Source organism: Sorghum bicolor, chromosome 6 (assembly GCF_000003195.3).
Source record: "Sorghum bicolor cultivar BTx623 chromosome 6, Sorghum_bicolor_NCBIv3, whole genome shotgun sequence".
Lineage (NCBI taxonomy): Eukaryota > Viridiplantae > Streptophyta > Magnoliopsida > Poales > Poaceae > Sorghum > Sorghum bicolor.
The window spans coordinates 370,982-392,696 of NC_012875.2; the positions used below are offsets into that span (position 1 = coordinate 370,982).

Below are 21,715 nucleotides of genomic sequence, written 5' to 3' on the forward strand. Positions count from 1 at the left end.
TGTCGCAGCGTACAATTTGCAGCCATTTCATCCTACGTTCAATTCAAATCAATCGTCACAATCAACTTCAGCACAATAAATCGATGGTATTAGCGTTCTCATTCCTTTCAGGACTAAACAAATCATGACAGTTTATCAAGTAACTATGCTACAAGACGCAACGGCTTACCCGTGAGCCGTGGCTCCATGAACACACGCAAATACAAAATTCACGGCAACTTAATAGACAAATAAGAAACCCTAAACACAGCCATTACAATCACACAATGGATAGCACTGGATACCAACGCAACTGTTAATGATCACGATCCAGCAGCCTCTGGATTATTTTGTCAAGACCATTATTGACTGCTCCACAGGCAAACCGTGAAAAAAAAAACATTCCAATGCAGTTCTACTTGAAGCAACAGATCATAAATAACAAAATCCATTGTGGCGGTGAGTTACAGCACGGCATGTCGAAAACATCAAGTATCTACTACGCCTTATTATTCTTTGCCATCTCTTCCACATCAAGCTCCACTGCGAGTACTGGGCCATCCTGTTTCATGGCCATGCCGCTGTTTGCATAGACAGTAGGAACAAACATTTAGCCATGTACAGTGTAAGGTATTTAAACGAGATGGAAGGCACAGATGAATATAGCACAGGAACAGACCTGTTCTCGACTGGACCGTGATCAACAGCCGTTCTTAAAGAGTATATCACTCTGCCAAGGATGTCAGTCATTGGGACAGGTCCAAACAAGCGGCTATCTCTAGCTTCCTGTCGCCAAATCAATCATGAAAATCTTTATTAACAAAAAGGCCTTTGTTGAAATGCAATATACTTATTCACCAAAAGTACACGCTGTGCATCTACAATAAGTATATGACAATATCTCCGTTTTACACAACAGAATCATGTACGACACCAACGAGCATAATTACACATGTTACTGCAAAAAGTATTATTAGCTCAATAACATACATACCTTTGGCTTAAGGGCTAGGTTGTCTGCCAGGACCCAGCATTGGTCTTTCTCAAGTACAAACGGCTCATCCTTCTCATCATTAGAGACCATCTCATAGCCTTCCAGGGCAGCCAGTCGTCGAATAATTAAATCATCAGATTTCTCTGGGTCTTTTAACAAGACAACGTCCCCAACAAACACTTGTCTGTGAAGATAATTTGATACACAGCAGTATTAAAAACATCTCAAGCAATAGATGATGCCAAATAGTCTTTCGCTATCAGTTGAAGTGGCTTTACAAACCAGCCAACCAGGTTTTCTCCATGTTGACATTTTATATGAGTTTTTTACAAAAATGAAAGATAATAGCTATTCCATGAGATCCAACAGTTGATGTAAAAGGAGCTATCAGGTATCAGGGAGCTCAGCACATACACGACAGAACCTTGAGAATTAACTAAACATCACAAGTTCACATAGTCAACTTTTTGAAATAATATTGCTTTATACAAATAAATGGACCTGATTGACAGCTGTTCTTAAAGAGTATTACAAGAAAGGAATGTAGTAACATTGGAATCCATTATGCATTGACTGCATTAGTTGATTATCAAATATGCAAATGAGCTTTTTATGCATGGTGTATCAAGTATGTGTTAGCCTGAGCTGGATTGTACTCTGGGTAAGAGGGCATTATTATAAATCTGCACCAAAGCCCATTTCTGGACCACTGAGAAAACCATCACCCATCTATTGCGTTTATCCTCATCTCCACAACAGTTCCAAGCAGTGAATGAATTCACCACATGAGTTGCAGCCATCAACAGCAAGAAAATAACAGAAATCCAGTACCTGTAACTGTTTATAGACCCTTTTTTTGTCTTCAGAATTACTTTCTTAAATTATTTTTCCAGTAATATGACATTTTTTCTACTTTTCAACACAAACGTTGGCTAAATTTCAAAATCACATTGTTGATCTGTGATCAGGTTAGTTTGAAGGGCAGTCTGGTGCAAGAATCTAATTAAGAATTGTAGCTGGGGCATCTTTAGTTCTTACCATGTTGTGCAATATAGTTTGCTTAGTCAATGAGATGGATATTAACAAACTCTGCTGCTTACTTCATTATTTCTGTTTTAGACTTAGTTGTTACTGTGTCTACAAACAGCAAATATATGTGGGCTCAAATAACGCATCAGAATGCAAAACAAAGGCTAAGAGGTTGCTGGGTAGTTTAATAATAGTTTTTGCAGTAGCAAACAGATAAGAAGAAATTGGCATGGAAAGACAGTATTATTGTTGGGAATAATCCTGTGTCTAGGTTCATAGCATTTACTTAAGCTAAATTTCAGCATGGCTTAATAGGAAGTAATAGTGTAAGTGCATTCGCCCCCGATGTGGGTTTTGATAATTAATGACAATCAAATTAGGGACTAACATGTTTATCGAGCATAATCTACAGGTGTTAGTCCATTGATGGAATTGAACGAAAACATTCGGTGAATTATAGCACCCCTAAATTTCCAATGGATGAACGGTGTTTCGACTCAAGTGGCTACAAAGTTTTTATTCTTTGCTTGAGTTATAGGAAACGCCGCACTATCAAGAGGGATGCAAATTGAGTTGGTAAGATGAGGATAAGGGTGCTCAGATCAATTTACTTCTTGCGCTTGAGAGACACACTTGCACGCACGAAGCACTAAGAAATTTCTTCTCTGCCAGGGTGACCCGGTAGTACCAACCCTCAGGGCCGGTGGTACCGGCAGTGCCAGCCTTTCTCCTGAGTTTTGCGAGAAAATGAACTACCGGTAGTACCGGGCTTGGGCCGGTGGTACCGGCCAGCACCAGTAGTACCGGTGTGAAACGCCGGTAGTACCGGCAGGCCAAATCTGCGCTGACTTTGGTTGCGGAGATTTGAACTGCCGGTGGTACCGGCCTTCCACCGGTGGTACCGGCAATGGTCGGTAGTACCGACAAAAGCCCGGTGGTACCGGTAGGCTTATTTCTCGCAAATCATAGAGACTTCTTACCGTTAGATCTGAGGTAGCCGGTGGTACCGGTGGTTGCCCCGGTAGTACCGGCAGTTGTTCAGGACCTTTGTATAAATAGCTCTTCCCTCATTTATGACCGTTGGCTCTCCGATTCCTTCAACTCTAAATCTGAGAAATCAGTCTCCAAGCTTTGTCTCACCCATTCTCTCTCCCTCTTTGCTCCTAGACTTCACTCCTTGAGAGATTTGAGCTAGAGAAGTGAGATTAAAGAGTTGGGAGCTTCGATTTGTGACTTGAGCACTTGGATTCTTCGTCTTGCCGGTTTGGTTTGCATTTGTTACTCTTGGGTTCTTGGAACCCTAGCTGGCTAGGCGTTCTTCGTGGTTGCCCGTGTTGATTCATTTGTGAGGGCACCCCGAAGTGTTTGTATAACCCCTTGATTCTTAGTGGAAATCTTGAGCTAACCTGTGTGGTTGCTTGAGGGAGGAGACCTAAGTGGTCGGACCTTCGTGGTCACCTCAACAATGGGGACGTAGGAACTCCTTCGTGGGGATTGCCGAACCTCGGGAAAAATATCTTGTCTTGCTGTGGAGGTAGCATCGACTACCTTGTTCTTGTGTTCTTCGTGTTCTTCCTCTCTACTCCCTTTCATAGGTGAACAAGGGCCGATCTACGTTTTGGAGAAGAACCGAGCCAAGGGAACTTCAACATCATCCTCTACTACATCTAGGAGAGTGGGGTAACTCTTAGATCTGAAATCAAAACTCAATCTACTCTGATTTCGTAGCTCTCATAGGGCGTCGGTAGTACCAACAGTTGCGTCGGTAGTACTGGCTGTCTTACACCGGTAGTACCGGCCCAAACTGTCGGTAGTACCGGCAGGCATTTAACTTCCGCAACTTGAGCTTTTGAGTTTCAGGTTTTTAAGATACGCCTATTCACCCCCCCCCCCCCCCTCTAGGCCAATTAGATCCTTTCAAATAGGCTGATTAGTTGAGTGATTTTCTGCATTTATTAGGAGGCTATCACATCCTGATTTGTAGAGAAACCAGAAAAGGCTAAGTCATTCCATCCACCAAACCACTTGTGTTTCACGTGTCTTCTTGTGTGATAGTGTTCCTGTGACCTGTTAGAGGCATATTTGCCTTTCAATTAGTTTACTGTTATTTACATTCTTTGCAAAACAAGACATCATTAGTTTCACTCGTGCTTTTCTGAACAAGACAAGATAGCACTCGTGGGAACAGTGACCCAAGCCCAAACTAGGAAACTACAGAACAGGGTGTCAAAAAAAAAACAATGCCCTTACTGTGAATTGTTTACTCAGATGGAAATACATTGCTATTGCTTGTTCTCAGGTCAAGCCTAAAGACATACAGAACACAAGCAAAGGGAGGTCAAGCCTAAAGACATACAGACCAAGTTGCAATCAACAGCTTGGTGCCCACATTTTTCCATGAACTTCAAGACGAATTATGTACTAATCAAGGCTCTAAGATGAGTATTGTATATTGATGGAAACCTTGTCAAGTCTACTTCAAATGTGCAAGACTGACCCTCAATTGGATTGTGTACAAAGAATTGTGCATATTTTGGTGTAAGCTGTACCAGGCCCACAAAACAAGACTGAGCTAAGTGAACCCAACCAGCCCAAATAGGAAGGATACGAAGGCAAGCGCTCTTGTTCTTTTCCATAGTTGGCCCCTTGAGAATCGGGACTTGGGAGTAATTATCTACCTCTTGTGTTCTTGGGCATCCTTGTGATTGCAGCAGCTTGTCTACTTTGCCTGGTTTAGTAGACATTGATCGAGCATATACTTGGGATGAATTCTTTTTACGCCTGTTCATGCCCTCGATTCGCCAGGTTACATGGATCAAGTGATCTCCATGATCCTAAGACGAGAAGACCAGGCAAGCACCCACGTCATAATTGCTGTATTTGAAGCTCTACATGATCAAGTCACCCTGGTTGTGCGTGCACACTAAAGGTGAGCACTGAGCAATACCAATGAAAATATCGGGTAAAATCCCAGTACAAGGAAGAACAATACATAAATTTACACAGACAAACTTTGGCTTTGGATACTTCATAGTTGAGGCACAAACACTGTCAAATTTAACTGGTTCCAACTTAAGTTCAGTAAATTTTTGATGCTATAACAGGGCCAGGAAAGAAATAAAAATGAGACAGGTGGACTGTAAATAAAAAGTATAGGAGCAAATATTTTAAAAATGGTACTTCCAAGATTTCAATTGAATTTACTGAATGATCTAGTATTTTACAAATTGCCACCAAAAATGCTAACAGAGAGCAGAGGAGAAAGTAAAATAGGTGCTTACGTGGGGCTCAAATTTGCGAGCTTTCTGACAAGGAGGGTTCCTCCAGTTGGAGATACGATGGGAGCCATGGCTTCTCCCCCTTTGGTCCAATGCGTGTAGGTGAGCTTGCCATGGATGTAGTTTTTCCATATCGCATCAGTTAGCTCCGTACTGTTGATCTGGCCCACATTATATTTCTGCTTGGATACAGACGCAGAGAAGAGAAATCCATGGATAAGAAAAGAGTTGAAGTGGGTGAAAATGTTATAAAATGACGATGTGAAACAAGAAAAAAAAAGTGATTTTGCGCTTGCAGTCTCGATCAATGATACATTCGACATCCTATCACAGAGGAGACGACATGAAATCAAAGTAGAAATGTAAGCGAATGAAGTCCATGTTATGCTACTATTCCTTAGTTGCGGCTGCTGATCGCACAACACGCCTGTCATTTGATTGATGAATTGTCCTATAGTCATCCTATTCAAACAGTGAGTTCAAGGGCAAATGGATTGAACAGTGTGGTAGAATCGACGAGTGTACAGACAGACACAAAGGGAGATAGGGGCAATCAATTACACGGCAAGACGTGCTGCTACTAGGATGCTTGGATCTAGAGAGAGGGTGGAATGGAGTAGGATTTAGTAGAAGAAACATGGGGGGTGGGGAATTGGGGATAGATAGATAGATAAATAGATGGATAGGGTGCAGCGGTACCTTCCGCGAGAGGGAGATGGAGTACTCGAACTTGTGCGCGGCATAGCGGAACAAAGTCGACAGCGAAACCATCCTCCCCAACCCCTTCTCGTCGGCTGCCCAGCTCTTCCACGTCCTCCTCGTGGAGCGCACGCACTGATCCCCACCCCTCTGCTTGGGGAGCGGGCTCCTCCTTCTCGGCGGCGGCCGCGGCTGGCGCTTCCCGCAGTCCGCAGTCGTCAGAGGATGGAGAAGGGGGTTGACCCTACCAGGGGGGAGCTCTGCCGGCGGCGGCGGAGGCGGTGGTTCTGGAAAGTATGGAAGCGGCGGCGGCCGCGTCGCGTGGGATTTTTCTTTTCCCTTGTGCGCACAGTACAGGGGAAGTAGGCGGGCTTCTTTAACCTAACCAATTCTTTGTGGGCTGGAAAATGGATGGGCTGGGCCTCTTGCATTTGGGCCTTGTTTACTTCCAAAATTTTTTTTCGCAAAATAAGAATAGTAACACTTTTGTATTTGATAAATATTGTCCAATAATGGACTAACTGGTTTAAAAGATTCATCTCGTAAATTATAGGTAAACTGTATAATTAGTTATTTTTTTATCTATATTTAGTGCTTCATACATGTGCCGTAAAATTCGATGTGATGGAGAATGTGAAAAATTTTGTAAAATATTTTGGGAAGTAAACAAGGCCTTGGACTCGAATTATAAAAAAAACAAAAGCTTTGGCTTTTGAGAGAGAGCAGGCCTCTGTGAAATTATCAAATTGTAGAATAAATATTACTGTAGCTTTGTGTTTTCTGACTCGTAACCTTGTTTAGTTTAAAAAAATTGCAAAATAAAAATAGTAGCATTTTCGTTTATATTTGACAAATATTGTCCAATCATGTACTAACTAGGCTCAAAAGATTCGTTTCGCAAATTACAGGTAAACTGTGCATTTAGTTATTATTTTTATCTATATTTAATGCTTCATGCATGTGCCGCAAGATTTGATGTGGTGGAGAATTTGAAACTTGTTGCAAATTTTTTTTTGAGAACTAAACAAGGCCCTACTGTCTGTCAGCCAGTAAATTCCACAAAACACATGATTCTGCTTTTCTTTGAGCAAGAAAACTAAAATAGGTATGTCGCTACAAGTCTACTCTCTACATATAGGATTTACAAGTCGTATAGAACAGCGACACGGTCTTTAAAACACAACTTTAACATCTTATTTTTATAAAAATATTTAGAAAAAAATAATATATGTATACTTTTATGAAAGTATTCTTTAAGACAAATCTATTCATAATCTTTACATTTACAAACTCAGCAATTTAAAACTTATTGATGATTTATATTCTCAACATTTGGCCCAAACCTTGTCTAACGACTTTTAAATCCTATATAGAGGGAGTATAACAACACAAACTTGCTCATCCAGAGTTTTGCATCTTTTATCAACTTCCAAGATGCCAACGTCCTGCTAAAAACTCCATGCACAACACACAAAAAAATGCATGTCAAGAAGGAAAGGAATTCCATGAACTCGTTAAAGTGAAACCACAATATCTGTTGAATACCATATCTATTTCTCATGGTTACTCAAACAGCATGTATACAAAAATAATAATGGCATATTTTACACTGGTGGTTTGCCTAACCGCTGTGTGAGACACAAACATCCACAGAGAGAGGGGATTAGTCAAGGGCGATCATGGTCCTGACACACTGCATCATCACTGCGCCATCAGTCTGAGCCTTTTAATCAACATTCAACGACGGTCATGACCCTGATCATGAATGAAAGATATATAAGCAATAACACAGCCATTACTCTCTTTTTTCTTTTTTTTGGCAAGCAATAACACAGGCATTCAAGTAAACATGTCACATACAGAGACATAGCCAGCCAGACTCACCTTACGATAAACTGCTGAATGGAGAGTCCAAAGGTAATCTTGATGCATGTGGTGCTGTTATGAACGAATGCCAGTACTTTAATTACTATGTTCATCTACAGATAACTATATTTACTCTCTTCTGAAGTCACGAATCCTCAGTTTTTTCCCTGAACTGACAGAGAGGCCATTTCAAATGAAAATTGTGCAAACTCATCTAAACCAAGTTTCCACAATTTTCACTCATGGGATTACTTTCAGAAACAGGGTTATTTTCACTTGCCGGTTTATCTTCACCAAGGTTGTCAGTGCCCCTGAAGACCCCAGAGTAGTACTTGAAGTGGTGTGCCAGCAATGACACGATGGTAATGAACTCACAGCCATTACTGAGCTGCCTGGCATGGGACTCTTGGCTGCAATGATCCGCAGCATACAACGACATCTCCACCCACACCCCCAGGATCAGTTCCAAAGTGTCACGCTGATCTTGCCACTGCAACTCTATGCTCAGAAGCTCATTGGCGAGCAAGATTGCATACATATTAGCATTGTCGCGGATGGAGTCCCCATGGGGATTTGGTGCCCTTACTGATCCCTGAGATAGAGAAGGACAATTACATAAAACTAGTGCACCCTGAACTTCAGTATGTACTTTGTTTATTAGACTAAGGTCTAAAACACAGAAAATAGAGATTGCCTTATTTGAATTTCATTATACAATAATTAAACGAAATCAAGAAACAAAATCCAAATGATCATGCCTTTTGAGAGAGAGAGAGCTGTGAATGCACTTTCACTCAAAGGAAATCAAATTGGAGTGGTTTTTTTGTGCAACTTTCAGTATAGGCATGTGCTGATTCTGTTAGTAAAGTCAGCAAGTATGAAAACACAAACTTGTTTAATATATTCTATATCTTCAAACATATTTACCAACGAAATGTGTTTCAGTTGAACGGTCAGGGAAGTTATACCTGCAAATTGAGAGGCACAAACAGTTAAATGAAGGCACAATTTGGGCCACTGTTCCAAGAACAAAGAATCAGATTTTTAAACAAATGAATGAACGTGAGGCCCACTCATCCCGTACCAGTGCAAATTGGGAGAAACTCCAGGCCACCTCTGCAAGCTTCTCCCTTCGTGGGATCCTGGAGCAACTGGGGCCATCATGGTGGAACAATTCCTTAAGAATATAGTACGGGTTCCAGCTTACAGGAGATGGCGCCACTGGGTTGTCCTTATCACCAAATCGCATTCGGCACTGTCCTTCTAGTTGTTCGCAGGAGGTGAGATGTATGTTGTGCCGTGCAGCGCCAGGCAGCATGTTGGGTTTTACCACCAGCAAGAACATCAAGTAGTTGGATAGCACCTCAGTAGCCTCAAGGAGCTCTTTTGCATGTTTGGCCTTGGATTTCCTGATGTACACCTCAGTTGCAATGTGCCAAACAAGGATGCTCTCGTCAAAGTCAATGTTGACGCTCCAGCGAGCAAAGTCCTTGTAGGCTTCCATACGTTTCAGTATGAAGCTGCCTCTTGAGTTCAAATCAGTATCTTCGTGTTGTAGTGCTTGCTCTTTGCTTCGCAATGCTTGCAGAACCAATTTCTTGATATGTTGTATTGACAAAGACGAGTTAGCGTGCGGGAAAGTGCCTGAGAAGTGCATCTTGTTCCACCAGTCCTCGAGCCCCAATTTCATTGCTAGTCTGCTCCCTATCTCGTTGGTGTTGCGGGTGCACAGGTGGAACAAGTTGTACTGCCCAATGGAGCCCGACCAGAGTCTCCTACTTGCTGGATGGACACGCTGACCAAGGGAAGTGATAATGTGGAGAGGCCACTCCCATCCCCTGCCCCCCCGGTGCAACAAAGAACATGTCCAGGTGGACAGTACAGCCCTGCACACTGATATGATTTCCAGGACCAAAGCCCCAACCAGTAAAACATAACTGATAGCCACATCTACTCTGCTGTATCGATTTCCACTGTTGTTGATGCTGAGCTGAAACAACAGGAACGTGGTGGCTGTGCCAAACAGCGAAATGAAATGGATGCAGAAGCCATACCATGTGTGGATCACCGCTGCTTTGGTGTATAGGAAGTCATACATCAGAGACAGCTCCATCTCGACCAGCTTGTACAGATCATCTCCCAGGTAAGATATCACGGAACGCGGTTTGGATTGCGAACGAAGTGAGGGATTTGGTAGCATTATGATATCAGCGAAGACACCTTTGCAGATATCGAACTGGGAGTGGGCTCCAAGCAGCAAATCCTCTTCGCTAGTACTCAAAGCCAATAACTGATATGGGTCAGTCTTGACCTTCCGGATGCTGATGCTGCTACGGATGCTGCTGATGTTGCCACACTTGAGAGCCCATATCCTCTCACCATACTTGAGAAGGCCGGCAACGAACATGGACATGGAGGCCAGCAAAAGCAATGCCCCCCTGTTGACGATGTACTCGTATATCACATAAGCAGCTCCTAGAACCTGCACAGCGAGAGTTTGCAGGTGTCGGAGCCAGAGCGCGTTGTCCTCGAGTGCATAGGCTGTGATGTTGTCTGGGCCACCCAGGTGCAACAGTAGGAACGGTGCCCAGAACGCCACCAGCTGGTGCTCATCTGACCTGCTGTCCACAGATAGGTGGCCCAGGGTGTAGATCGCTGTGGAATCGGCCAGCAGGTACGCTGACCAGAGGAAGAACATCAGTGCGGTGGAGTTGCTATGCCGGCGGACTCCTCCGAAAACGAGGAGGAATACTTGTAACCCGAAGCTTACAAGGACCAGGATTTGTAGCCCCCATTCATTCCACAGGTTCACTAGCTTTCCAGCCTCAATTACTTCGCTGCTCATCATCTCTACATACAGTAACATGGCAAAGAAACAACAATATTAACAACTCAGTGTTTTGTATATGCGCTGTGTGCATGGAATGTATGCAAAGGGCCGAAATTGGTAACAGAATGGACCATGTGAGTCTTCATATAAGACAATAATAATAGAAGCCAGAGAGAGAGAGAGAGAGAGAGTAAAGAACATAGGTGATTACTTGCGAGGGAGTTAAATTGGCGAGCTTTCTGACAAGAAGGTTTCCTCTAGCTGCAGCTATGATGAGGGCCATGGCTTCAACCTCCTTTGGTTCGATTTTGACACCTGAAGGTGAGCTTGCCGTAGAAGCAGTGGTTCCATATCGCATCAGTCAGCTCTGTACAGTTAATATGGCACAATTATTATACTTGTGCCCATGGAGGCAGATGCAAAGCAGATTATAAACGAAGAAGAAGAATAAACAATTGAATTACTCCACAGGAACGAAGCATGATGTGCAATGCTTTCCTATGGATTAGCACATGACGATGCAGGAAAACGAAAAGGGTTGCACGGAATGGATGCGTGTGCCCACTGAACTGCTAAAAAGTTAGTACTTTTTTTACCTCAAAAAAACAAAAACAAAAAAGGTTAGTACTTGAGCCACCTGAATCGATCCAAGCATGAACAAATCACAGCAGTAAAAACATTTTGATGCACCGATTGGTCTGCAATGTACACTGAGTAATTGAGTAAAGCAAGCAGAAGTTTGTGGCGTGACGCCATGTCAGGTCAGGTATACTCATCAACCAGTACGTACAGCCCACAATGACATTGATTAGCAAAGCAATCCATTTCACCAGAGGAAATGAATCTGTCAATCCAATTCGGGTGCCCGGATGCTTACTTACTTGTTGTTGTTGTTGGGACGTTGGATGCCGCTTCGGAAGGAGGCGTCCCGGGTGATTGATTGCCCTCGCGCGCGTCGGACGAGGACGAGAAGGCTCGGTCGGTGGATGCGCTGGGCACCAGGCCGCCTGATCTGCGGCAGCGCCACCGCCGCTGGCCTAGCCGATGCGGCACCGGCAGCGGAGTGAGGAATGGTGGGAGAGGGCAGGCTGGGATGGTGGAAGTGGAGGCGGCGGGCGACAGGACAGGACAGGACAGGAGCAAACGCAAGCAGGAGGGGGTGGTGGCGGCGACGAAACGAGGAAAGGTGGAGGTGGCACAACGGAAACGCCCTTCTTCTTTTTCAATTATACTAATAATTATTATTATTCCCTCAGTTTTCTTTGGTTTTTTTTTTCATTTTTGGTACTCTACTTGCAAAAAATATTAAAGTCATCTCCTGTACTTACTGTACTATTATTCGCCACGTGGCTCTACCTCCGCCTAGCATTTTATCACCAAACTAGGACCTCCTCCTTCGTTCGCAAACGGCAACCATGTCATCTTCACATCTTCAATCATAGGATTACAGAAAATGTAAAAATAGAAAAAAAAAGTATACAAGAATAAATATTATAACATCATGAATCATGTGCATTGAGAAAAGTCATGTCTAAAAATATTATTTTCTTGAGAGAAAAACATTGTTGGCTGAAAAAAAATACGGCTTATAAGACAAGCAAACGGATTCAATAAAAGTCCATTTAGAACATAGGAGTTTTACATGAATCGATTTATTTTCTCAGACAAAACATAAAAAACATGTTTTTGAATGGAGCTAAAGAAAAATACGACAATTCCATGAAAGTGATTGACACAAAAAACTTTCCATGAGTTTCAATTTCCTATGAACTTATCAGGTATGGTACAATGTTTTTCTTTCACAACAAATCAGCGAATAGTATTTTGGGCTACATCTTTATTAAGATGAAGAAATTAGTTCAACAATAACTTATGCATTTTCTCTTAACGAAATACATGCTTAAGTCAATTTCGCAAATTAAAGGAATGATGAATGATGGCATCTACGTGGAACTATTGGCACACATTTATTTATCAGAACCTAGCGAGGAACACAAAAGAAAAACCAACAGTTGATTGATCTCTTTGACTTTGCTGCAGCGACATGTATCAATCACAGTCAGTGAGGCGAAAATGGAACGGATAGTCTCGTGGCCATCAATGGTGGAAGTGGAGGTGGCACCAGCCAGCAGCCACAGCAGTCTGCTGCTCGAATGCGGTGGTGGCCACGCCGGCCGTACGAATCCAGAGTCGGTAGTAGCTAGCCAGGAAGACAAGTGGCTGATTCACATTTGCAGATGCCCATCACCCCCTCCATTTTAACCAGTACCGGAAATGCCCTTCCGTCGCAGGCCGTAGTGATATGATCACAAGACAAGAGGATCAGCATCAACCATTTTTTTTAATTTTAATTTTAAAAAAAGATTGGGAGCAGGTAGGAAGAAGAGTCACAACAACAACATTCACGCCTAACTTGTAAAAAGAAAAACACTCACGCCTTGTTGAATCCACACGTCAGCTTGTGCATTGAGCTCTAAATATCCATACCAAGTACACACTGAGCTCTAGCTAACTACATCAGCCTTATTATAGCAGATGTGATCTGCAGCCATCCCATCATGGTGACGATGACAGTATTCGTATTACAGACAACTTGAGAAGATGAAACTCTTCTCATCCACCCTTCCTCGCACCCATGCCATCACAAGACACCGGGATTATATACAACGACGTTTCAGGCCTTCAATATGTCATAAAATGCAGAGGGCCGCTTCCGTTTCTTCAGGCACAGCTCCTGCAATCAGAGGGAAGTATTTTTTTTATCCACATGTTTATTTATTATTATTAGTTTCCCAGAGTTCTACAAGCACAAGGTACTGCGGAGTAAAAGCTTCAGCAAAAACATGCTTTATTCCCTAGGCATTCATGCTTAAATTTAAAGTTCCCTTTTCATAAGCAAGTTGTGTAGCTTTTATTTATTTACACTGTAATACTAAATACTTTTCTACCATGTAAATCAACTTTTTCATGTTACCATGTATGTACCCAAGGTACAGAACAACAGGTCATTTTGTGCTCTTCAAGCTGCGTTAAAAGACAAGTGGCAGCAAGCAAACTTAAACTTTGTGGATATGATCAGATTCTCTGCTGCAACCACAACTACGGAAAGCAAACGATTCGCAAGTTGCAACCACAACTACGGAAAGCAAACTTAAACTTAGTGGACATGACTATATCACCAGTACCTCCACTGCAGAAGCCACCCTCAATAAGCTTGCCTCACCCCATGGACGGCCTATCAGTTGCAAACCTATAGGAAGGCCCTGCTTGTCATGACCAACCTGACAGGAGAGCGACATGTCACCAAAGTATAACTTTTCTGCCTCTGATCCATATTAAGCCAAACTCGTTGATTTTCTTATACAAAAGGTTTCAGTATATATACATATATCGAGTGGTAATATTATGGTCAGGCTCCAGTATATATAGACCACAACAGGTAACTAGAAGATGAAACATGTACATGTATGATACATCGATACCACTTACAGGCACAGTTATTGCTGGGAGACCAAGAAGGTTCCCTGCTATGATGAATCGCATTAGGTAAGCTGCAATAAAGAGCAATGTTAGAAAAGGCGTGTCTGATCTCTGTAGGATGGACAACCATACTTACACTGACCATCAAATAGGTAACGCCAAGCCAAAAAGAAAATATAGTTTTCTTAGTAAACCACTCAAAGTAATACAGATTGTGAACAAAGCTTCCCAGTTCCAGCCTAGCTAATAGGCATGATTTGCTACACACAACGAAATTAATGAAACCCACCCAAGTTCTGCTCTCTTCAAACTGAATGGTTTATTAAGCAAGCAAAAAAAAAAAGGAGTAAAAATACAGCCCAAGAGGAACCATGTTTGTTCTCTCTTGTACCAGCTTGCTTGATTGTAAAGAAAAAACAACTACCTGCTAAACAATGCATATCTTATATCTGGGTTTCCAGCATCTTTTCGTAACATAATAACATTGTAGAACACATTAAAATTTATATAAACTCTTTTTTGACAAATTAAAGAGCTCGTTAAGATTCCTAAATTACTGTATCCTGCTCACAGTTTACCTGACACAACGTAATCTGACTCTCCTGACTTCAGAGCACTTGGAGGTATTTTTGGTGCAGTAATGCTGGAAAAACAGCACGCTTGCTTAGTTATTACAGAAATACAAAGCTTCTTGATGTAGAATAACCATGCAAAATTTGAGGTGAACCGTGCACCATGTTTCTTTTTTTTTTTTTGAGGAAACTGGAGGGATTTACACCCCTACAGCATTTATTCATAAAGGAGAAGCAAGTTTAAGTACAAACTTCCTACTAGAGGAAGCACAAAGAAAACTAAGAGAAAGGGAAGGAAGAATTAGGAAACATGAAAAGAAACGAAGAAAATAAGAAGGGCAGAGGCCCAGAGTTCCACTAGGTGAGGTTTTCTGTCCATTGATCAATTAAGGGGTAGTAGCTTCTCTTGGCCTGAAAGAGAAGCAGCTTCCATTCATCTTTGAAGTTGCGATAAGCCAACTGAAGCGTTGGATTGATTCCCCTGAAGATTAGGTCATTTCTCGATTTCCAAATAGTCCAGGTCAAGATGATGATGATTTCCATAAAGAAGGGCACTGCCAGTTGATCTTTGATGCTATGCAGTAGCTGGAATGGGTTCAAACTGTGATCAATCTGAATATTAATCAATCCCCAACAATGAACTGCAAAGGGACATTCTATAAGAAGATGTGACAGGGACTCTTCCACTGCGTTATTGCACAAGACACAATTATAGTCTTGTAATTACAGCCGGATATTGAGGATGTTCATGTATGGCGTTTTGAGGCATCGGGCAGGTTCTCGACCAAGTCAGCCTATGAGGCTTTCTTCGCTGGTTCCACTTATTTTGCACCTAGTGAGCTGATTTGGGATACCTGGGCCCCTAGGAAATGCAAGTTCTTCTTATGGCTTGTGGCTCACAACCGCTGCTGGACAGCCGACAGGTTGGCTCGCCGGGGTCTCCCCCACCCAGATCAATGCCCTTTGTGTGATCAGCATGATGAGACAATTAATCATTTGCTCTCAGATTGTGTTTTTGCTCGGCAATTTTGGCATAAGATGTGGGGTTTTTTTGGCATACCGGACGTCACTCCTCATACGGACGGTGACAATTTCTTTTGGTGGTGGCAGCAAGCAAATGATCGTATGGGCAATGGCGTGCGAGATGGTTTCAACACCTTGGTTACTTTAGGGGCCTGGAATTTGTGGAAGGCAAGGAATGAGGTGGTGTTCAATGGGATCAGCCCAAGGGTGGACAGAACCTTCCTTTTGGCGCAAGAGGAATCCGAGTTCTGGATGCTTGCTGGAGCCAAAGGTCTTAGTGCTATGGTCGCTGTTAGGTCCTCTCTCCCTGTTCAGTAGTTGGGAGGATGGTCATTTCTTTTCCAGTGTGAGTGTGTTTTATGGTTTTGTGACCCAGATCCGCGGGGGAGCGTTATTAGCGGTCGTGTTTATGTGTGTGTGCAGATTATGCACATTCGGTATGGCTATTTCGGCCTTTTTAACTCCTTCTTAATGCAATGATATGCAGTCCTCCTGCATATTCGAGAAAAAATATAGTCTTGTAATTGCATGTTCTTCCTTCTTAGGAGCTCTCTAGTGCTGATTCTGTCTTTTAATACCAGCCAGAAGAAGACTTTATGTTTAGTTTGACAGGAAGAGGCCCAAAGCCAGTTGAATGCTTGGTGAACAACGTTGCTCCCACTCAGATGTCTGTATGCTTTTTTGACTGTGAATTTTGAGCTATTCCAGATGTAAGTCCATTTGTCCTGTTCCTCAGAGATTATTACTGATCTCATTTTCTGCTGCAAAATCAGCATTTGGGAGTGTGCTTGTATAGATAGAGGTAGGTGGAACAAGGAGTGCAAAGGGCTTTGGTTGATCGATTGAGCAACTGTCAGATGCTTATCTTTCGCAAATGAAAACAATTCAGGGAATTTTTGCCTAGGCACCTCCCCTTCCCACAAGTCATCCCAAAGTAAGCAAGTGGAACCATTATTAATGCTGACTTGGGCCATACCTTTATATTTGCTTAGAAGCTTTGTAATGTCTCTCCACCAGAATGACCCCTTTTTTGAAGTTCCAGGAAGCTTACCATTGCCATAATACTTTTCCCAGATCAGAGCAACCCATGGAATGTCCTCCTTGTTGAAGAACTTGTGTAAGTGTTTGATTAGCAGAGCTTCATTTTGTGTTTTGTGCACCACGTTTCTAGGGAACATAGATATATACTTGTAGATCACATATGTCACTTATTCCTGTCTATTTTTTTAGAAGCGGGTTGACAAAGATCAATTCAGAGATGGTCAGAATTATGTGCTTCACTTAGGCTACAACTGCTATCTAACTATTTTTATACCACACTGACAGTGGCGGAGCTTCCCTAAAGGAACAAAGAAGAAAGAGGAGAGGGGGGGGGGGGGTCTATATAGTTGAGCATTAACCACCTTTGAATAGTACCAAAGTTACTGTTTAGATAAAGATAGTGGAGAACACATTGGGCACGGGGGCCATGGGCCAGCTTGGTCTAACCAAGGTCCACCCCCGCACAATAACTCCAGAGATCTCTTCTACATTATATTCCATCGGTGTTATAAGTCAGGGCTATGATTCGATTAGGCCAATTAGTTTTCTGGTCATCCGATTAGTCATCGACAAATCACGGTTAGTTGTCTGACTAGGAGGTGGACAACTAGAAAGATAATGGAATTGCTGGCCAGCTTAGGACATGGGCTGCATGTGGGATGGCTTAAGTCACTTGGGCTCATGTCGTTCAGCCCAATTTGCAATCCTACATGCAGCCACCACCTAGAGTTATCTTCATGCTTGATTTGTACTCTAGAACATATAGTATATTAGTCCTGATATATATAGGACGACGACTAGGACCGACCAGGTAGACGATTAATCATGACTAGTCACCTAGTCGGTCCCATGGCGACTAGGATCGACTAGACGACTTGATAACACTATACAATGTTTTCAGGTCGTCCGATTAATCGCGATTAATCGTCCTGGTCGGTCAGGAGTGCTCGATTAGGAGGACCGACCCGACCAGGTCGACCAGAAACCTGGTCGTCCGATTAGTTGTCCACTTATCGCGATTAATCGTCCGATTAGGACATGGACGACCAGGTTGTGTGCTCTGTTTTTGGGATTTTTTGACTGGGCAGATATGTGGGGGGTATGGAGATGTTGTTGGTTGTCCCAGTTCTTCAGAAATAATTAAGGAGATGTTGGTTTACATCAAAAAGAGTTCAAGGACTATTCTAGAGGTGCCAGCACAAGTTGAAGATGAAGAGGAATGTTGGTTTACACTAATGCAGTCTTGATACTTCCTTTATTGTGTATAATATAGTGTATATATAGAGGTATATATATATAGGTCGACCAGCTGATATGCTTGGACGACCAGGGTACGACCAGGGTCGATTAATCGACCTGGTCGCTAATTAATCGCAATTAATCGCCTGGTCGGTCCTAGGTCGACCAGGATCGACCAGCCGACCAGAAAACACTGCATTGTACTCCATTGTTGAGAGATCAAACTTCCTCAGGTTTGACTACTAATATACTCCCTCCATTCCAAATTATAAGACGTTTTGGCTTTTCTAGATACATTATATTTGCTATGCATCTAGACATAGTGTATATCTAAGTACATAGCAAAAACTATGTAGGTAGAAAAGCCAAAACGACTTATAATTTGGAATGGAGGGGGTATATATGTATAAAAAATTATATAGATTTTCCATATGAAAAAAACATTAGATTTTTCAGGGTACTTTGAGAAACTTTTAGAATGTAATATTCTTTATGTGATAAAGAAAACTTCTGCATTTATTACCCAGTTGTAGGAGTTACTATGACATCGACCTTCTTGAAAGCTTCCATGTGATAGTGCATTATCCTCCTCCTATATAAGCCCGATCAAAAGGTACATAAGTGCACATTTAGCACAATACATGAAAAAGAAACAAACAGTTACAACAAACACAAGTTGCAGGAGTCCCAGTCGTTATGCAATAGTAGGTCATCAACAGATACTTGAAAGCTTAGGTTCAATTGCAGAAATCAAGTAAGAACTGAACCTTATACTTTGAGAAGCCACATAATCAGTTGCAGTGAATGACCCAAAAAGTGCCAAACTTGTTCGAGTATCCAGCGTAAATTCAGTTTTCCTTCTGGAAAAGACAAGGAGAATGAGAACATAGTACAGAAAAGAACTTGTTGGGGAACAACATTTTTGCTTAAGATAGCCCATTCTAACAAACAACTTAAATTTTCAGCATGTTGGGGAACAATAATTTCAAGAAGTGTTCCCCGAAAAAATGTCATAACTACGCTGGGGATAACATTATGGAAATGATATCCATCAAACAGATAGGTACCCTGCTTTGTAATGAGGATTCAAGTCACAGAATGATTCTGAGCCAATTGAGACAAGATGGGCAGTACGCATCTCTTCAAGCTCTGGTAATATTATCTCTTCTATCTTGAAAGAAGCAAATCAGGACTTGTTAGTTGAGATGTCAGAAGAGATGAATGTGCGTATACAATATATACCATGTGAGCAGCTCAATATCAGTTGTGAGTTATAGGAACTGCAAACTCAATGAGCATATACATTTCATAATCCGAACTTTGTCATAGCCACTAGTTGAAGTTGATGGCATTGATTGATCTAAACATAACTTATTATTTATATACTTCGAAAGCCACATCATAACACAGGTGCTTCTATTCTGAGAAGAGCTTGTCCATCTTAAGGCGAATGATCTTTTTTTTTTAAGAAGGCGAATGATCTATTGTAAGTTCTATATCTATAACTAAGAGAAATGTTAATCCTGCATTGTTATTGTCAAAGTCGTTGAGATAGAAATAGGCTTACTTGGCATCCGAAAGTGCTGCAGAGAAGTTTAAGTGCATCGTCACATGTACCCGATATCTCATGATCACAAACATCATTAAACCACTACAAAAGCAAATTTCTTTTGAGAATAGGTAGGGACATGCCAAACTAAACGTTTGAAGTGGACAAACATACCTCTGTATATTTTCCTATTTTAACTGATCCCAGGATATTGCTGTTTTCTGGAGACAACAAATTTGGGACACATAGTGGCGACTGCAAAGAGGAAAGAAATAGAAATGCAGATGCTGTGAGTTCAATCAAATGTGCTATATTCCGCAAAGAAAATGTTATGAAGTTATAAGTCATGCTCGATTTCTGGGGAACAATGGAGAAGGTTATCTAGCAAAAAAATAAAGGGTAATCAGAACCATGCCATTACAAACTTAACGTTTCTAAGAAATGCCACTACTTCTCACCTAACATGGCTGGTGCCATTACAATTCTCCTAGAGTCAATATGCCACTTTGTATGCCTACGGCGTTTTTGGGCCCACGCGCAATTGGATGGACAACTTTGTATTTTCGTATGGACAAAAATGCCACCTGATACTTCCTCTCCTCTGTATGACTCTCTCTCCTTCTATCAATACAATGATACGCAGCTCTCCTGCGTGTTCGAGAAAAAAAAATACTTCCTTCCTCTCCATCTCACTTACAAACAGGCCTAGTCATCCCCTTCCTCACTTTCAATCTGATATCATTTCAAAGTGGACCAAATACTCTGCTGGGAAAACTTCACTGACCTGCAGCCTCAGCCCCAGGGTGACCCCGTCCATATCAGAACATGGTGGGAAGAGACAGCAAGGAAAGTACCAATCGATGAACGCAAACGCCTGAATGGGTGTCATGTACGGTATCCCGTACTCCAGGAGACGTCGCGCCCGCGACATACGCAGGGCGACCGAGCGCGCGGGGGCCAGGTCCAGCGCGTCGCAGGGGGAGGGCGCCAAACAGACTAGGGGCTAGATTAGGAAATAGAATTATAATTAGCCTTATATTTAGGAGAGTTTTACTCCAACTAGTATTCAGCCCTTGGCTATATATATCTGTAATCAGGACTTTGAGATATTAAGAAAGAATTGTTACCCTAAATCTCTCTCTCCCTAACGCTCTCAAGCCCGAGCCGCCGAGAGGGGTATAACCTCCGTGATCGGAAGACAACGGCAGGAGACTACGAACTCCGTAGTCGAGGGCCACCTACCCTAGATCACCAGGCCCTTGACAATGGGATAGTAATGTACACATTTTGGAATATTTGGAAAGAGAGAAATAGAAGAATCTTCAATAACGCCGCAGAGACGGTGCCACAAGTGGCTGCAAGAATCAAGGAAGACATAGAGCAGAGAAAGAGAGCTTTTGTTTTCGCTTAGCATTTTTCTACCCTTCAAGGGGCTGTTGGTTTCCTACTCCAAGGGTCCTTAAAACCCCTTCGGAATGTCCTCTTGCTTGTATATGAACTCTCTTTCTCTAACTTAATTGAAAGGCAGAGCTCCTGCCATTGCGTTCAAAAATAAGGCTGACTGGTATAATCTGACAGCATGCTATGCGCGCCATGGCTGAAAAAAGCTGAACCAAATAAACCTTGGGCAAGTCTGCCACTTCAAGTTAGCAAGGATGTGGATAGTCTCCTCTCTATGACGGTGTTTACTGAAGTAGGAGATGGAGCTAACACTGTGTTCTGGAAGGACAGATGATTTGCTGAGTCTGTTCGCTGATTTATTGTGAGAGAAAAACACTGCTGGACGGCAGAAAAAGTACGGCTTCTTTGATGGAATTTCTGGAATTATGGGATATAATATCTAATGTTGAGCTACATGGAGGGATACAGGACAAGCACATTTGGAGACTTTCGGCTTCAGGAGAATACAGGACAAAGTCTGCATATGAAGCGTTCTTTCAGGGCGCCATTTATTTGAGACCATATGAGAGAATATGGAAATCATGGCTCCTCCCAAATGCCGTTTTTTCATGTCGCTGGTTTCTCATAACCGGTGCTGGACAACTGACAGGCTTGCTTGGCAAGGACTTCCCCACCCGGCCAAATGTCTGCTTTGTGACCAGGAACAGGAAACCATTCAGCACCTTCTCATTGGGC

The 21,715-nt window shown here is 42.4% G+C and overlaps 3 protein-coding genes across 6 annotated transcripts in view; all 3 read right to left on the minus strand.

The window, feature by feature from the left end:
- LOC8056946 lies at positions 67 to 6,340 on the minus strand. Its single transcript, XM_002447358.2, has 5 exons — positions 5,980 to 6,340; positions 5,284 to 5,459; positions 974 to 1,157; positions 659 to 765; positions 67 to 560 (listed from the first exon to the last, which is right to left on the minus strand). Exons 1-5 carry the CDS (start codon positions 6,049 to 6,051, stop codon positions 479 to 481), a joined length of 621 nt encoding a protein of 206 aa, XP_002447403.1. The 5' UTR covers positions 6,052 to 6,340; the 3' UTR covers positions 67 to 478.
- On the minus strand, positions 7,463 to 11,875 carry LOC110436349. 4 transcript variants are annotated; one of them, XM_021463229.1, is made up of 6 exons: positions 11,557 to 11,874; positions 10,887 to 11,042; positions 8,930 to 10,695; positions 8,773 to 8,813; positions 7,864 to 8,437; positions 7,463 to 7,734 (listed from the first exon to the last, which is right to left on the minus strand). In XM_021463229.1, the coding sequence occupies exons 3-4, from the start codon at positions 10,691 to 10,693 to the stop codon at positions 8,808 to 8,810; spliced, it is 1,770 nt and encodes a 589-aa protein (XP_021318904.1). In that variant the 5' UTR covers positions 10,694 to 10,695; positions 10,887 to 11,042; positions 11,557 to 11,874; the 3' UTR covers positions 7,463 to 7,734; positions 7,864 to 8,437; positions 8,773 to 8,807. The 4 variants fall into 4 exon arrangements, with proteins under 4 accessions (XP_021318904.1, XP_021318901.1, XP_021318902.1 ...); XM_021463226.1 differs by lacking the exon at positions 8,773 to 8,813 and having other exon boundaries at positions 11,557 to 11,873; XM_021463227.1 differs by lacking the exon at positions 8,773 to 8,813 and having other exon boundaries at positions 11,553 to 11,873.
- Positions 12,998 to 21,715, minus strand: part of LOC8080238 (fatty acid amide hydrolase) — a 14,541-nt gene continuing 5,823 nt past the window's right edge. Inside the window, exons 11-19 of the mRNA XM_002447359.2 lie at positions 19,754 to 19,834; positions 19,598 to 19,681; positions 19,098 to 19,201; positions 18,798 to 18,890; positions 18,554 to 18,622; positions 14,734 to 14,798; positions 14,165 to 14,226; positions 13,861 to 13,956; positions 12,998 to 13,409 (exon numbers count right to left, since the gene is read on the minus strand). Coding sequence (XP_002447404.2) covers positions 13,350 to 13,409; positions 13,861 to 13,956; positions 14,165 to 14,226; positions 14,734 to 14,798; positions 18,554 to 18,622; positions 18,798 to 18,890; positions 19,098 to 19,201; positions 19,598 to 19,681; positions 19,754 to 19,834 — 714 coding nt within the window. The 3' untranslated portion in view covers positions 12,998 to 13,349. The remainder of the gene's footprint in view (positions 13,410 to 13,860; positions 13,957 to 14,164; positions 14,227 to 14,733; positions 14,799 to 18,553; positions 18,623 to 18,797; positions 18,891 to 19,097; positions 19,202 to 19,597; positions 19,682 to 19,753; positions 19,835 to 21,715) is intronic.

Excerpts from the sequence above, each read along its gene's own strand:
- LOC8056946 (XM_002447358.2), bottom strand. The coding sequence starts at position 6,051 with ATGGTTTCGCTGTCGACTTTGTTCCGCTATGCCGCGCACAAGTTCGAG. Across the intron at positions 5,460-5,979 it reads CCATCTCCCTCTCGCGGAAG|AAATATAATGTGGGCCAGAT; the intron begins GTACCGCTGCAC and ends GTATCCAAGCAG. Across the intron at positions 1,158-5,283 it reads CTCGCAAATTTGAGCCCCAC|ACAAGTGTTTGTTGGGGACG; the intron begins GTAAGCACCTAT and ends TTATCTTCACAG.
- LOC110436349 (XM_021463226.1), bottom strand. The coding sequence starts at position 10,693 with ATGATGAGCAGCGAAGTAATTGAGGCTGGAAAGCTAGTGAACCTGTGG. Across the intron at positions 8,438-8,929 it reads GTTTCTCCCAATTTGCACTG|GGATCAGTAAGGGCACCAAA; the intron begins GTACGGGATGAG and ends TCTCTATCTCAG.